Source organism: Orbicella faveolata, unplaced genomic scaffold, assembly GCF_042242905.1.
Source record: "Orbicella faveolata isolate gen_17 unplaced genomic scaffold, um_ofav_v1 contig_13, whole genome shotgun sequence".
NCBI classification, from domain to species: Eukaryota; Metazoa; Cnidaria; class Anthozoa; order Scleractinia; family Merulinidae; genus Orbicella; species Orbicella faveolata.
In genome coordinates this window covers 7,792,501-7,807,480 of record NW_028301540.1, presented here as the reverse complement: position 1 = coordinate 7,807,480, position 14,980 = coordinate 7,792,501, and the positions used below count along the sequence as shown (strand labels likewise).

General features: G+C 38.8%; 1 protein-coding gene across 1 annotated transcript in view; it reads left to right on the top strand.

The window, feature by feature from the left end:
* Positions 1-953: 953 nt before the first annotated feature.
* Positions 954-14,980, top strand: part of LOC110069666 (kinesin-like protein KIF28) — a 20,966-nt gene continuing 6,939 nt past the window's right edge. Inside the window, exons 1-19 of the mRNA XM_089284448.1 lie at positions 954-1,386; positions 2,058-2,190; positions 3,113-3,192; positions 3,857-3,892; positions 5,692-5,770; positions 6,028-6,139; positions 6,638-6,745; positions 7,270-7,364; positions 8,022-8,060; positions 8,296-8,366; positions 8,868-8,928; positions 9,335-9,520; positions 10,137-10,171; positions 10,519-10,599; positions 11,066-11,180; positions 12,662-12,725; positions 13,210-13,338; positions 14,080-14,246; positions 14,849-14,934. Coding sequence (XP_089140574.1) covers positions 1,234-1,386; positions 2,058-2,190; positions 3,113-3,192; positions 3,857-3,892; positions 5,692-5,770; positions 6,028-6,139; positions 6,638-6,745; positions 7,270-7,364; positions 8,022-8,060; positions 8,296-8,366; positions 8,868-8,928; positions 9,335-9,520; positions 10,137-10,171; positions 10,519-10,599; positions 11,066-11,180; positions 12,662-12,725; positions 13,210-13,338; positions 14,080-14,246; positions 14,849-14,934 — 1,830 coding nt within the window. The 5' untranslated portion in view covers positions 954-1,233. The remainder of the gene's footprint in view (positions 1,387-2,057; positions 2,191-3,112; positions 3,193-3,856; positions 3,893-5,691; positions 5,771-6,027; positions 6,140-6,637; positions 6,746-7,269; positions 7,365-8,021; positions 8,061-8,295; positions 8,367-8,867; positions 8,929-9,334; positions 9,521-10,136; positions 10,172-10,518; positions 10,600-11,065; positions 11,181-12,661; positions 12,726-13,209; positions 13,339-14,079; positions 14,247-14,848; positions 14,935-14,980) is intronic.

Sequence of the window (14,980 nt, the reverse complement as noted above, 5' to 3'; positions counted from 1 at the left end):
TGATACATTCTGTAAACTGTAGCAATAATTGTTTCATAACAACAGTTCAAATTTAACATACATTGTGCATTTTGAGTTTCATTTAACAATTCAATTTTCTAAACTCTCGATCACCTTTTTGGTTTTTGGTAAAAAAAATATATAAATTAGATAGTTAAACCCCACATATAAGAACCTGTTGGAATTTGTTTGGCTAAACAGGTTCTTATATTTTGGGGTATTAAAAAAGCAAATTTCTGCCTGAAGGTTCTTAAATCCCTAGGTTCTCACACGCAGGTTTTTACTGTAGTTATTCTTGCCAGTTCCAATGGCAATCTGAGTGGGTGCTTGAAGAAAGCACCTTGATATTGATATTTGTGTGTAGTAGTCACTGGTCCGCACTGCAGTACACTCTAGTAACTATCACAGGTGTCAAAACATGTTTTACATGTACTTTCATTGGGAAAAAAAAATGCACTAACATTAGTCACATGAAGCTCATACTAATCTTGCAAATGTCAATTTTGTGCGTGGGAGTGTCAAAGTGAAGAAATACTGACCTGCGAATAGGTATAATTAATTAAAGAGAGGTCAAGATGGCTGGATCATATTGGTCAAGGTGTTTGTTTGTTTTGTTTTTGTTTTTGTTTTTTCCTGTGCATGTGTTTTCCTGAGCATTAGAATGACACACTGTCAAGAGCCAATTGATACGTCAAATGAACCAGCCAGCCTAATCGTGACCAAACAGGCTTGGTTGAGTAAAGGCTTTATATATGCATGGCATAGAGTGTCATGTTTGTTGAGGAACACAGTACCAAGAAGACAATCCCTAGCCCAACAGATTTGGTTCATCTAATGCCCACTCAGAGTCAATTATATATGATTAAAAGCTAGCTTAAAAGAAATACATGTGCATGTTTGGTGGTAGTGTGTTTTCTGACTTCTGTCAGACAGAATTTGCACTTTACTCTAAATATTTCACCATTACTGCAGATTTTATTTTTTCTTTCTTTTTTTTTTTTTTTTCCGATACCACAAATAATATGAAAAAAAAGAATGTTTTGTTTGGTTTTGTTAACTAAACAAACAAAACAAAAAGATCTTTTTTTAAGAATTCAAAAAAGTATGACTAATAGCACAGCATAGCTTTTCAGAGATGCCACATGCATGACTTTTGTACATGAATGGTTACAAACTCTTGACATTTAGCACAATTCTCGCGAGAAAGCTCGCGCTGCGGTATTGATCATCAAGATGCAGGGAAACAGTACATATATAACAGATCCTGCAGCTCCAGAGCAGGAACCAAGGAAGTTTGCATTTGATTTTAGTTATTGGTCACATGATGGGTTCAAAGAGCTTGAAGATGGCTACCTTTCTCCTGCAGAGTCTCATTATGCAGATCAGGTAAGACCCTCGGCAAACTCAGTCTGTAGGCATACGGGGGAAGCGTATAGGTCAGGGCTGTCATTAAGGGCCGTAAGCAGTAACACCTGTTACGGCTGAGTATGCTTGATTTTCCCTTGATGCTACAGGTGAAATTCCCTGTTGTTCAGAGAATTCACCCATAAAGTAACAAATTTGCTATGGGTGTGGAGAATAAGGCTACAGGTGACTAAAAAATTAATGACAACCCTGTAGGTCTGTGGATATGTGTATAAAGAGACATGCTCATACAGTGCTTTGAGCAAATATTTGTGGCATGCATTAAAATTGATAAGTACCTTTAAATAGGCCATGTTCAATATATCAATATTCTAGCATGGCTCCGTCAGGCTTTCAGGACAAACCAGGTGGTATTTTCTTTGTATCCTACTGTCTTTTGGGAATTGAGGGACAAAAGAAAAATTAGTCCTGTAAGTCCTGGATCAGCCATGTTTATAATATTGATACATGTACATCGAACATGACCTATTGAAGCCTGAGGGGCCACAAAATAATTGTGTGGTAAGTTTATTTATTAATTCAATTTACCACACAATTATTTTGAGAACTCCCCAGCTTCAATTTAAAGGTATAATTGTGTAATTTTATATATTTTTTTTTTAACTTTTTTGATTTTATTTTTTATCTTGCAGAAACGTGTATTTGATGACCTCGGTAGGGGGGTACTTGAGAATGCATGGAAAGGCTACAACTGCTCACTGTTTGCCTATGGTCAAACAGGTTCAGGGAAATCCTACTCCATGGTTGGATATGGACAAAATAAAGGTGAACGTTTGGTACATGTAAAATATATGTAATTCCTGATCAGTAAAATAGAGTTCCGCAGTTTCATAACTGCTATTTTTTTCTTACTACCCTTTGATTGGCTGTGCAATTAAGGTCCCAAGTTTCTTTCGTCCCATAAGATGTAAAAATCATGTTAATTTTATTTTGTAACTTTCCTTCACACCTTGATGCAAGTCTGATCCAGTGTCTATTACATGTATGGAGCGTGATGAGAGGGGCCCTTATCTTTCATCAGCATCTTAAATCCCGGGTACCAGGTGCTTACAATACATTGTAGGGGTTGAAAAGGCAGCTTTGGTACTTATTGGGGTGTTCAGCCTCATAAGGTCCACAGCTTGAGTTTAATTGCAGTACCTTTTAGAGTATTGAGCCAAAAAAAAGAAATAAAAATAGGACAGGAGATATTTGATAATCAACTTTACCAGTAGAAGGTATTCAAAGCAATTGTCTTTGAAACAGTTTTAAATTTATGATTCAATTGTCAATAATTGACAATTGAATCATAAATTATTAATTACATTAATTATTAAATAAATATGTTGTTTTAGAATTGGTTTCTCTTAGGAGTGAAAAAATTCAAGGCATGTGCACAAAATGGGATATTGGTACCTCTTGTAAGGGTTCCTTTCAAAATTTCTGACAAGCACCCCCCCCCCCCCCATCCTCTTTATATGGGCATTCCCCTCCTCTCCCCAGCTCATCCCTCTTGAGAATGCTGCATTCATTTTCTATTGGCCCATAGCCTGCCTAGTGGGCGTTAAATGGGAGAGAGGGAGGCAAATCACTATGGAAGGAGGGGGACTGAGAGAATGGATTTCTTAACCTCGTATAATTTAATTTGCCTGGTGAACCTAATATTTACTCTCTCCGACTGACTAGTGTTCTTATAACATTACTGTAGGTATTGTGCCTATATTTTGTGAGACGCTGTTCAATGAAGTAGCGGAAAAAAGGAAAGAAGGTTCAGAGACTGAATACCAGGTATTTCCAATAATTATCATTTACAAAAGACAGCTTAGTACTATATGTTATGGCCTGATTTACAGATATCTTCAAGAATCCTCTTGAATAGACCAAACAAAGTCTTATTTGAATGGCGCTCTTTATAAATGCGCATTGCAGACTGCTGATGTGTAAGTGGTCATACATTGTGTGATACATGTACTAGACGTTAAAACTTTTGAACTGACCTGGGTTGTTCGAAAGGTAAATCACTATCCAGTGGGCGCAGTTTGTTTTGTAAACACTCATCCACTGAACAGTGATTTATCTGGTAGATATTGTTATTCACCCTTTGAACAACTGGGTTCTGCTTGTGAAAGACATACAGGTAGTCATTACATTGAATATAAAAAGAGGGGAAAATCCCAAGAATATAAAGTACACGTGGTTATATCTTTCCTATTAAGAAAACGTGTTGTGCCTATCTCTTCATGATACTTTCCAATGACATGTTAGTATAGATTCCAGTAGAGTAGAGCTTGTAATTGTTAACTGCTTTTAATATCCCTTCCATACATTGAGGAGGTGTGTTACATAGTCATTTACTCTTTGTACTCTTGAACCACTTTTTCTACATGATATGCCTATTTATCTAGTACAAAAATGTTTGTTCAACAAAAATTATGTTCATTTCTTACCTTAGGTTACATTCAGCATGCTTGAAATCTACAATGAAGCGGTAGGTTCTGATTGCAACACTTAACAGAAACTACACGCATGTTGATAAGGCACATTTTAAAATTACCCCTAAGCTGTAACAATAGTCATGTGTGAGTAACTACTCTAGCGCGCCGTCTACACTACGCCGGAGGAATTTGTAAACAGAGGTTTCACTCTGAAAACACATCAAATGTTTTCCTTCCACACTACGCCGAAGGATTTTGAAATGCAGCAATAACCGGTCACATTGAAATTGTGTTTGAGGAAAACTCGAGCAGGAAAATCACATTATCATCGTGATGTAATCGTTATCGAAAAGCTCCGTTTACCAAATGTTTTCCGTCCACATTAAAACGCAAAGCCTGCGTTTTGAAATTCCTCCGGTTTGAAGAGCGTTTTCGAAAAGCTGCGTTTTCGTTGCAGATTAATGTGGATGGTAGGCATAGCATATAGAAATAATGTTGCGTTTTCAAATTCCTTCGGCGTAGTGTAGACGCTGTCTGATACCACCTAATCAAGTAAATGTAAATACAAGCGGAGATACATGCTATTAATTTAAATACCACGTATATTTTAGTGTTCAAGTTCAAATTCATTCTACAAAAGCATGTCACATGTATCATTGCCAGAATGCAACATGCGGTATTGACGCCTGGGGATGGTATTCAACAGAGTTAATACCGGGAGACTCCGCCCCGAGGGCCAAACCCTTGCAGGTTATCCTTTTCAGGCTATAGTTTTCACTAGCGATGGCGTCGCAGTCGGAGTCATAAGAATGCTTACAACCTAGTGTAAATCGAAAATGAGGGTCGTTTAAAGTGGAATCATACTGTAAGCTCAACGGAATCGGAGTCAGAAGAATCAGAATGTCTCCATTTTCTTCCGATTCCGCTTACGACTTCGTCGCTTTTGATCCAGTGAATACTAGATTGTTGGGGTCAGAAGCAGAAGCAGAAAAATCTACCAATCACGATGCCTGGACTGAATCAAGGCGTTCTTATTTTCGGCGAACGGTAAAAGAACGCCTGATCGTATCGCTAGAGCTCTTCTGATTAAAACTCCAACTACGACTCTGTCGCTAATAAAAACCAGCCTTTACCATTTTTGACAGAAAAGACTAAAGAAAAATTGAAATAAAAATTGGTACAACTCCTTTCACATGCCTGCAGTACAGTTTTGCCGACCCTATAAGAGTCCTGTAGAGATCTTTCTGTCCAAGAAAGGTACAGCAGGAAATTTCTACCCTCGAAATCCGAAATCGTCAATTTCAAACCCACAAAACAGCCTTCGCACCACCTCGTCAGTAATATAGTCGGTCACTACGCCAGAAGAATTTGAAAACGGAGGTTTCACTCTGAAAACGCATCAAATGTTTTGCGTCTACACTACGCCGGAGGAATTTAAAAACACAACAATCACCGGTCATTTTGGATTATTTTGTTTGTGAAAAAAACTCGGGCAGAGAAATCCCATAATTTGATATCGTGACGCCATCATTTCGAAGAGCTCCGTTTTCAAAATGTTTTCCTTCCCACATAAAAATGAAAAGCCGGTGTTTTTAAATTCCTCCGGTTTAAAGAGAGTTTTCGAAAAGCTCTATTTTCGTGACGGATTAGTGTGGACGGTAGGCCTAACCGTAGAAATAAAGCTGGGTTTTCAAATTCCTCCGGCGTAGTGTAGACCCTGCCTCAGGCTATTCCCGTATAGTCCATTATAGGGAATGCCCCCTCTCCCGGTTATAACAAGTAAATGTTGTCAAAACAGCTTTTTATAATACACGTACATAATGTGCTTTCTGCTCTATTTTATTGCATTAAGGTACGTGACTTATTAAACCCAGCAAGTAACAAGAAAGGAGGGCTAAAAGTCAGGCAGCATCCTGCTAAGGGATTTTATGGTGAGAGATTTGTAGACTGCACTCGTGCAGTGTTTTCAAAGTAATGGCCAATGTACTGTCAGCATTTCATCAGATTAAAGTGGCACTGTTCTGTATTGACCAACGCCCTGTCCTCGTGTTACCCAGCGTGTTGCCAACATTTCGATCAATGTACCTTACATTTTGAAAAACGCGGTATCAAAGTATTTATTTGACCTGAGCCTGTTACGCTATTGTACCAAATGTGTAATTTTGATCCTTTGTTCGTCTTTATTCAGTCGAAAGTTTAGTGACTGTCCCAGTTAAAGACTATGCTGATATTGATAGCCGCATTGAAGAGGGCACACGCAACAGAACAGTGGCCGCTACCAACATGAATGCCACTAGCAGGTAAGCTCAATCACACTGATCTTGAACATAAATGTGTTGTTGGAATAGTGAGATCGCGAAGAAATTAGTTTGTCCTGCTGTCTTCTATCGATCGGGTTCTGTTCCAAATTTTATGTTGTAATCGCGGAGTTTTTGCCTACAGAGGAAATCGAAATGTGCACTACAGGCAATCAGTTTTATTCTATATACATGTATGGCAGGGCAGCCACAGGTAAATCCGAGTGTTCTGATTGTTGGTTCTTTCTTGGTCGAGATGTTGTTTTCTCTTTTTTTTTTTTTTTTTTTCCTTTTTTTTTTAATCGGGCGAGTGTCATATAATGAACTGCTTACTAACCTAGCTTGCTCGAGCCGTACTGAGGATTATTGACCCTTGCTTTTGTATGACCCTCGCTGCGCTCGGTCCGTACACGATCTCCGGCCAATACTCCCCAGTACGGCCCTCGCGCTCGGTTAAAAAAAAGTTATTATTTAATTAATAATTTGCTTTTATTTCTGTAGCCGTGCCCACACAATCGTTGCTATTAACTTCATTCAAAAAGGAAAAAATGAAACCGGACAGATGATGACTAAAACCTCTATAGTGAACTTGGTAGATCTTGCTGGAAGGTAAGCTTCGTGACCATCAGTTTGTTGGTAATGTTTGTTTTTGTTTGTTTGTTTGTTTGTTTGTTTGTTTGTTTGTTTTGTTTTGTTGTTTTATGTTCATGTCGGAGACTCAGGGACCAGTAGGAAGTCAACCGGGCGAAAGTGGTAATTAAGCTTTTGTTGGCACCGCTTTCGCCCGTTTGACGTCCTCCTGACCCGACTGTCAGCCCCTGGGTCTCCTAGGATGCGTTGCAAGTTCCAGAGGGATTGTTACCTGCAGCAAGCCCGACAACGTGAAAAGCAGAGCCAGGATAGTTCTTTCCCCTTGCAACTCGCAGCGCAACAATTGCAGGGTGCAAAATAGGCTGTTACCTGAAATCGTTCTCGAAAGTGTACGTGTAGCGTTTGTTGCGTTGGAATTTAGAAGATAACTTACCTCGTGTTATATGTGATTGACAGTGCCATCTTTTACTAACCCATTTGTGGCCCTTCGTTAGTGGTAGATTGATATTTTTCAGGGTGATGTTTTTCTGTTCTTTTGATAGTGAGAGGGCAGAATCGACTGGGGCTACTGGAGACAGGCTCAAGGAAGGATCAGCTATCAACCAGTCTCTTTCCACATTGGGCAACTGTATCAAAGGTATTTGACTTTGTTCTTCTCAACCTCATGAATAATCCATCAAGTTACATACAGGAATTCATGGTCGTTACGGTGTTTGGATATCACATCTCATTTAACATAGATTTTTACGATTTTACTTCTCCGTTTTCTCCGTAATGCTAGCTTAGATTTAGAAAATGTATCAAACACACAAGACAGAGTTTGACCACTTTTCCAAACACGTCGAAGCTCTCTACGCGTGTAATTTTCAACTTTCTTCTCGGTGTTTAGAAATGTGGTCAAACACGGTCTTTCGTGTTTGATGTAATATATCAAACAGGAGAGACAGTGTTTCATCGGGATATCCAAACACCGAGAAGAGAGTTGAAAATACGACGCGCAGCGGAGTATTTTTGACGAACTTCGTGGTGTTTGGATAGCCGATGAAACACTGTCTCGCGTGTTTGATATATCTTCTCAATCGAAACAAAAGCTAAGGAGTAAACGGAGAAGTATTAAAATCGTCAAAATCTCTGCTACTTAAGATCGGGTATCCAAACCTCCTTCACGGTTGTGATTTTATTTGTTTAAGCTTGACGAATTATTAATGGGTTTCAGAAACATTCTTTCCATGTTGCATGCGATCTTTGCAAATTTTGTTTTAACAAAGTAGCTGTTTTTTCTTTTGTCTTCCAGCCCTTGCTGATCAGTCATCTGGAAAGAAAGGAGCACTCGGTAGGACAATTTGGTGTTTGCTTGTCTTTTATTGTTGTTGTTGTTGTTATTGTTGTTGATATAACTGTCTTTTGTTTGTTCGTTTCTTTCCCACCCATGGTCATGTCCAGGAAAAAAATATTATCTACAAATAAAGTCCGCTCCAGGAGCTTTTCTTCTGCTCTGATCTCTACGGTTTTCGTTGATTGCCATTATGCCCACAACTTCTTTTATTTGATTTTGTTTTTCTTCTCAGTTCCTTTCCGTGACTCTGTGCTTACCAAGCTACTGAAGAATGCCCTAGGAGGCAATAGCAAGACAATTATGGTGAGTTCCGATTCCTTATACACAAAAGTGAAAGTAAAGATCACGGTCAGCAATAATGCTCGTTTCGCACGTTGTTCGTCACATCGTCGGATTAATCGCGAACGTTTGCAAATATGCAATTAATTCTAGAGCTCGAGCTGTATCTCATTTATTTAGTCGGTGCCCAATTTCTGTTAGAAATGAGTCCGTGGGTGCCAAGTGAATCTTGTTGTTTTGGAGAAAATACAGAAAGTGCGTTGGCTTTTTTAGATTATAGCGCATGAACACTGCCAATGCTCAACTAAAAACATTTAAATTTTTGATGTTGTATTTGTATGCTAAATATTGTTTGTGGGGATTGGGGATGGGGTGGAGGGTACCATATGACAAACACCATCCTATCCAAGGAGCGTGAAATCACTTCTAACTTCATCTCATGTATTGTTAAAGAACCCGTCGTTAAGTAGCGACTATCTTATGCTGTCAAGGACGGTTTGTTTTACTGTTTGATTCTCATCTTAGATTGCAGCCTTAAGTCCCGCTGATATTAACTTCGAAGAGACCTTGTCGACACTCCGATTTGGTGAGGCGTGCTTTTATAGCTGTGTAATCTTAAGTGCGCCATTTTCCATAAATTCCATTTTCCGATTTTCCAGAAATACGCTGCGTCACATTTCGATATTTGAACATGTGGTAAAACACGGTCTCTCGTGTTTGATTTTTTACTTAAACTTTAAACTTGTAACTCGTGCTTCATTTCAAACACATTGCAGCATCACATTGTCTACGTGAAAGTTAAAATACTATTATTAGTCTGTAGATGAAACCGTTTCAACGTGTAGCCAGTCAAGTAGAAGCTATACTGAGCTCTATATTTTGTGGTGCCGTCAATTTGTCGATACAGCACAGTTAGATCTTTTAAAATTATGTCCTCTTGGCAACTCAATTCGTATGAGCGGAGAAGCGATTGAATTTGTCTTTATTTGCAGCCGACAGAGCCAAGGCTATCAAGACTAAAGCCGTCGTCAATGAAAGTCCAACTGAAAAATTGATCCGGGAACTGCGCGAAGAAAACCAGAGACTATTGGACCAGCTGAAGACGTCAGGGGGAGGCCAGCCGATTATGATGCAAGGGGAACCTGGCCAGTCACAGATGGTCGGAATCTCTGAAGAAGGTTCTCATATTTTAATCAAATAAATTAATGAAGGCACTGTTTTTTCTTCTTTTCTTTTTTCAAATGAACAATGGAAGCCCTTCTTACGTTAGAGACTGCCGAATCTTCATTGTCTTTTTGGCCTTGTGTCGTTAATATGACCACTAGAAATACTCGATGAGATAAGCTACAAATAAACGGTATAAATCTACACTACTCACTATCTCTTCTGTTGTAGATAGTGAGTAGCTTAGCAGTGTGCGGTTTTTGATAAATTGGCGGCCGCTTCTTTGGTTTTTACAATTGTCTGTGAAGAAGATTTAGATAATTTACTAGTCGAGACGTAGATATGTACAAAAGCAATTAGATTATTCACTCTCGATTTCTATGCGTGATTAAAATCTCGAGCTCATAATCTAATTGTTGAATTGAAAGTGACCAGCAGGTGCCCATAGCTGTGTGCGATATACTATTAGAAGAAGTCCATGAGGGAGAGTCTGAATCAAATTATACCATTCATAACATCAGAAATCACCATGCTCGTCGTCTGTGGTTCCGCTGTTCCACTGTTTTAAATTATAGAAAATTATACTTTTGAAACATTTAATTATTGACCATTGATTTGATTCACTTTCAGAGGTGAACGAAATGAAAAAAGAAATGGAGCAACGGGTAGGCGTAATATTCATTTATCAAAGGATCTTGTAAATTTAAGCCTATAATTTTCATGTTCGTCGTTTGTAATCCGCGTTAATCTTCTCCATCCTTAACCATCCTTGTTCCTTTATGGTTTACTGTTTTCTCTTTGGTGTAATTCTATCTTTGTAGTTAACTCCCACTTTCAGGTTTCCGTCGCAATTTAAAGGTAATTATGTACCGGGCGAGAAAAACTTAAAGTACTGTGACTGAGCTTCTTTAAGTAAGTCTTTCTACCCACAAAGGAACAGCAAAAAGAACACCTCTAAACTGCTTGCTCGACTCCGCAGTAATTTGATTGAAATCTACCTTTCTTGTCGCAGCTGTTACAAAACCAGAGGGAAATGGAAGAGATGAAGAAGTCTTGGGAAGAGAGATTATTAGAGCAGGAGGCAGCCAACAAAGTAAGTCTGTGTATCTGTTTAGCTGGGCTCATCCATTCTGTGGTACGTCACGAAATATGAGTTCGTAATGGGAATAATTCCTCGAAGAAGCCAGTTTTGTCAAGACCTCGACTAGTCCTACCCGCTGTTGTTGGGTTTTGGTTGTCATCGCCCCATTGAAATCATATGTCCTGCTTATCTCGGTCTGAAGTAGAATAAACTGCAAATAATTGTTCACAGTTTATCCTGCTTTATGTTTAAAAATTGTAAACTCATTGAAAAAGTGAACTGTAAGAGGCAAAATGATAAAGTTGATCGGGATACAACTTTCTTTCGTTCGCGCTGATTGGCTTGTATTGCTGCTACAATAATCCGTAATGCGTGAACTTTGAAGGGGAGGGAGGGAGGGGGGATTATTCAACTCGGCTGCCGCTAATAGCGTAGCGCTAGAATTAAGAAGTTGTAAATTTGCTGTTATTGTTTGCAGGCTAAAGAGGAACAAGAAAAGAAGGAAAAAGAACTACGTAAGACCACTCCTCACTTCTGGAATCTTAATGAAGATTCCCAACTTTCAGGAAAAATTAACCACTTTATTAAGCCAGGTAACTTGCATCATGACCTTCAGTTTACAACCAATCATTCGCTAGTGTTCTTTTGGCTTTAAAGAAACAAAGATGGTCTATTTTTTTCTTCTTCTTCTCTTCAATGTCTTATTTTCAAATAATCCATGATAATCTTTGCAACGTCTAGATGAAGGTAAATGAAACTCGTCCCTCTTTCCGTCCCTGTTTTCGTGCGTTCGTTCGTTCGTTCTTTTGTTCGTTCGTTCTTGCATAACCTTGAATTAGTTATTGAGACTCATACGCTTTCGTAAATTGAAATTATGTGCGTTTGAGATTATCGCTCAAGTTTGAAACTTGTAGCTCTCAGTGACAATATAATTATATTGGTGACACTGATCAAATTCCGCATGTAAGTAGTTTCCTGAGTGTTCCATCATTATACACTCCGAAGCCCCGCGAAGCCCTCTCTTTCCGCTACCTTACCGGCTCGTGTATAACAGCAACCTACGTATACAGTAGTTCACTACAACTTGTCGGACCAGTCGGTAAGTCTAGCACACTGCACGCAAGTATTTTTATGAACAGTAATGAAATATGAACTGTAAGCTCCAGAGAACCACATGAAATGATCAAACTATTCTATAAGATTTACTGTGTAACGCAAATATTCTGAGTATTGGAAAACATGTTTCATGACATTTGACTTTCGTCTCTTACAGCTGTCGGGAGAATTAAGTTTTGTCTGTGAACAACCATGTTTTGGAATTTTGCTCAGTGTTATCATGTGGATGTTTTGTTTTCTAAATCGAAAGTAATTTTGAGTTTTGCTTCGCTTTAACGACATCTTAATCCATCTTATTAGTTCTAATGAAATCAGAATACACTGACATGTCGCCTTTTGAGCGAACGAGTTTTCTAAACCGGTTTATCCATGTTTTGTTGTGGTTAGTTATCCAGTATGTTATTGCGATTTGTTTGCAATCGTTATGTATTATTTCAAAGTTCATTCTGAGTTGAAGGGCCGAGTTGAAGTTATATTGACGTTCTTTACTTCGATTATTACCAAAATCGCTTTTGTATGGTCACGTTGACTTGATCGATGCATAAGGTTTGCTTCCCGTAAAACTTAATTGCCTCTCAATCATACACCTGTAGGGTAATTAAAGAAGCCTGCATTGACCAAGCTACACCTGTAAGTTACGGGCTTCCATTATAATGAAATCAATAAATCTTTTCAATCTATATTTTCGTTCCTCAATTTGCATTTTTAAAGACTTTAGGCTGGCCCGCAGATAAGCTCAGATAGCTGCATGAAGTGCTGGTCTTGGCGGGCCAGTCTATCAAGATCTGATTACAAACGTTCTTATTAATAAATAGATTACAACAGAAAAGTACTGGGAAAAAGTAAATAAAATAGAAAGTCAAGAAAAGAATGAAAAAAATGAAGTGAGGGGTTATCAGTTTAATTTGATAATGCTAATTCTTTCACTGGGTTAATATTTGGGAATTATTTGTTGCAGGTGAACAAAGTGTTGGAAATAAGAAAGCCGATCCCAAACCCGACATTTTATTGAGCGGCCTGAGGTGAGACAGGAGTAACATATTTCTGACAACAACACGCACAGACCTGTCACAAAATGATTTATGTGCGAAGGCATAAGCTTTCCAGTTAGTCTATCACCGCCTATAGCAGATATAGCCAGTCTTGTGAATCCCAGGATTTGAAGTTCGAAACTTAAGGATTTGTTGCAGTTGTCTTCGGTTGTTGTTAATGCTGTTGTTGTTGTTTTAACGAAAAATTGAAAAGCAAAAGGAGACAGTCCCAGATGAAGATGTTTGTAAATGATAACAGTCTTGATGATAGTGTTCATCAGGGTCGACTCTATTTTCAGCTGTTTTCCGTCAAAATTTTGTCTTCCAAGCGGTTCGATCAAGCACAGCAGTAATTGTCGACAACAGATATTTTAGTAATAACAACAAATATTATTGATGCCGCTACGAGGAGTCATTGTATTTCCTATTTTAGAGAGAGTACATCGAGATAAGACTGACCCACGTTTTCTCGTAGCATCCTGCCACAGCACGCTACAGTGACACACAATGGTGACAGAATCACAATACACGCGCATGCTGATGCTAAACTGATGGTGAATGGTAAACCCTCACATGACGAAATAGAGCTACACCATAATGACAGGTAAAAGTTTTGTGACATTGTTGTTTTCTGCAGCCTCTTACACAGACGCTTTCCAGGCAGATGACGCAATAGTTACATGACTAGCCCGAAGAACTTCTTTATAATCTGAGGTTGTGTCTTCTTTTACACTTACCTTATGTAACAGCGTCTAAGATGCGTCTCCGCTATCTCTCAGAAACGTCTTATCATTTTTCTTATTGTTGGTGGTTCTTTCGTTTTCTTTTGTTTTTGTTTGTCGTTGTGGTTGTTGTTGTTGTTGTTTTTGTCCTTTGACATTTCATTGACTGTTTTTATAAATTGCAGTTTTGTGGAGATGGGGCCGTTGTTGTGGCTTGTTCAATAATGTGGGAGCCAATTTCGTGTTTCTGGCATTTATTTATAGCTACTAACAGCACAAACTACTCTTGAAAGACACGCGAACCAAGAAGAAGCACTTTCTTCTATCTGTTCTCGGTTCAGCAAAACGAAGGTCGAGTTACCAGTAAACCGATTCCTACAACTGATACCACCTTACAAACGACTTATCTACGACCTGACCAAAACCAACTGAGCAAGCCATGCCAGCCATCGATTTTGACAGATAACACAGGCCATGGCCCTGAGAATTATCGCTATATGATTGATTGCGTGCTTACTTGCTTGCTTGCTTGCTTGCTTGTTTGTTTGTTTGTTTGTTTGTTTGTTTGTTTGTTTGTTTGTTTCATTTATTTATTTATTTTTTGCTTCGTCTTCTCTTGCTAGAGTGATGTTTGGCTCCGCTAGTTTGTTCGTGTTACATCATCCTGTAGAGTTTGAAAAGAAAAAGAAGGAAGGCGTCAAAATTGAAGAAATCACTTATGACTTAGCGCAGGAGGAAATAGCAGAGAATTCTGGATTCAACATGGACAAGAACAGTGGGCAATCCAAAAGTATGTTAGTTCAATTCAGTCCGGAGGAGAGCGGTTGGTCAACTTAAGGGCGACATCCTGTATTCGAGAATCGCTCTTAATCACCAAAGTTATAAAGATGATGCATTCTCGTACGTCATGGTCACGTGACAATTTCCAAAGTGTTTGATTGGACAGTATGAGTCGTAAACACGTAGGTTGCTTGAACGGATATATGTGACAAACGCCCTTTCTAAACCTTTGACAGACAAACGCTGGAGCGATCTGCAATGCATTTCTGAGGTTGATCCAAATACTTTCGAAGTTCGCCTGAAGCTTTTTATTTCAAAGGCTGCTGAGATCCGAAGATTGCGATTCCTTCGACGACTTTCAAATGCTGTTATTGTAGGTTTCCCTAATCTCCCGGGTTTTCGAAACTTCAGGGTAAAAATTTATTTGCCTCTAAATGCCTCACTAAGATTCCATTTATGCTAGTTACCGCAATTTAGGAAAAAAACATACACTGTGTATTGTTTAATCCCAAATTGCTCTCATTCTGCTGGTCTAGTAGTCGTTGAGAACTTTGTTACTGTAAGTAATGTGATTAACTACATGCATACTAAATAAAAATATACTTTTTTCAGATGATCTGCTGTTGCAAGAGGACCTGGTACAGATGGTACCCATGGTCAATGAATCTAACGCCATGGCCGACGAACTGGGCAAAAAGGTAACAAACTGAACGGCTTTTCAAATTGTTGGCGTTAGTTTTGCTT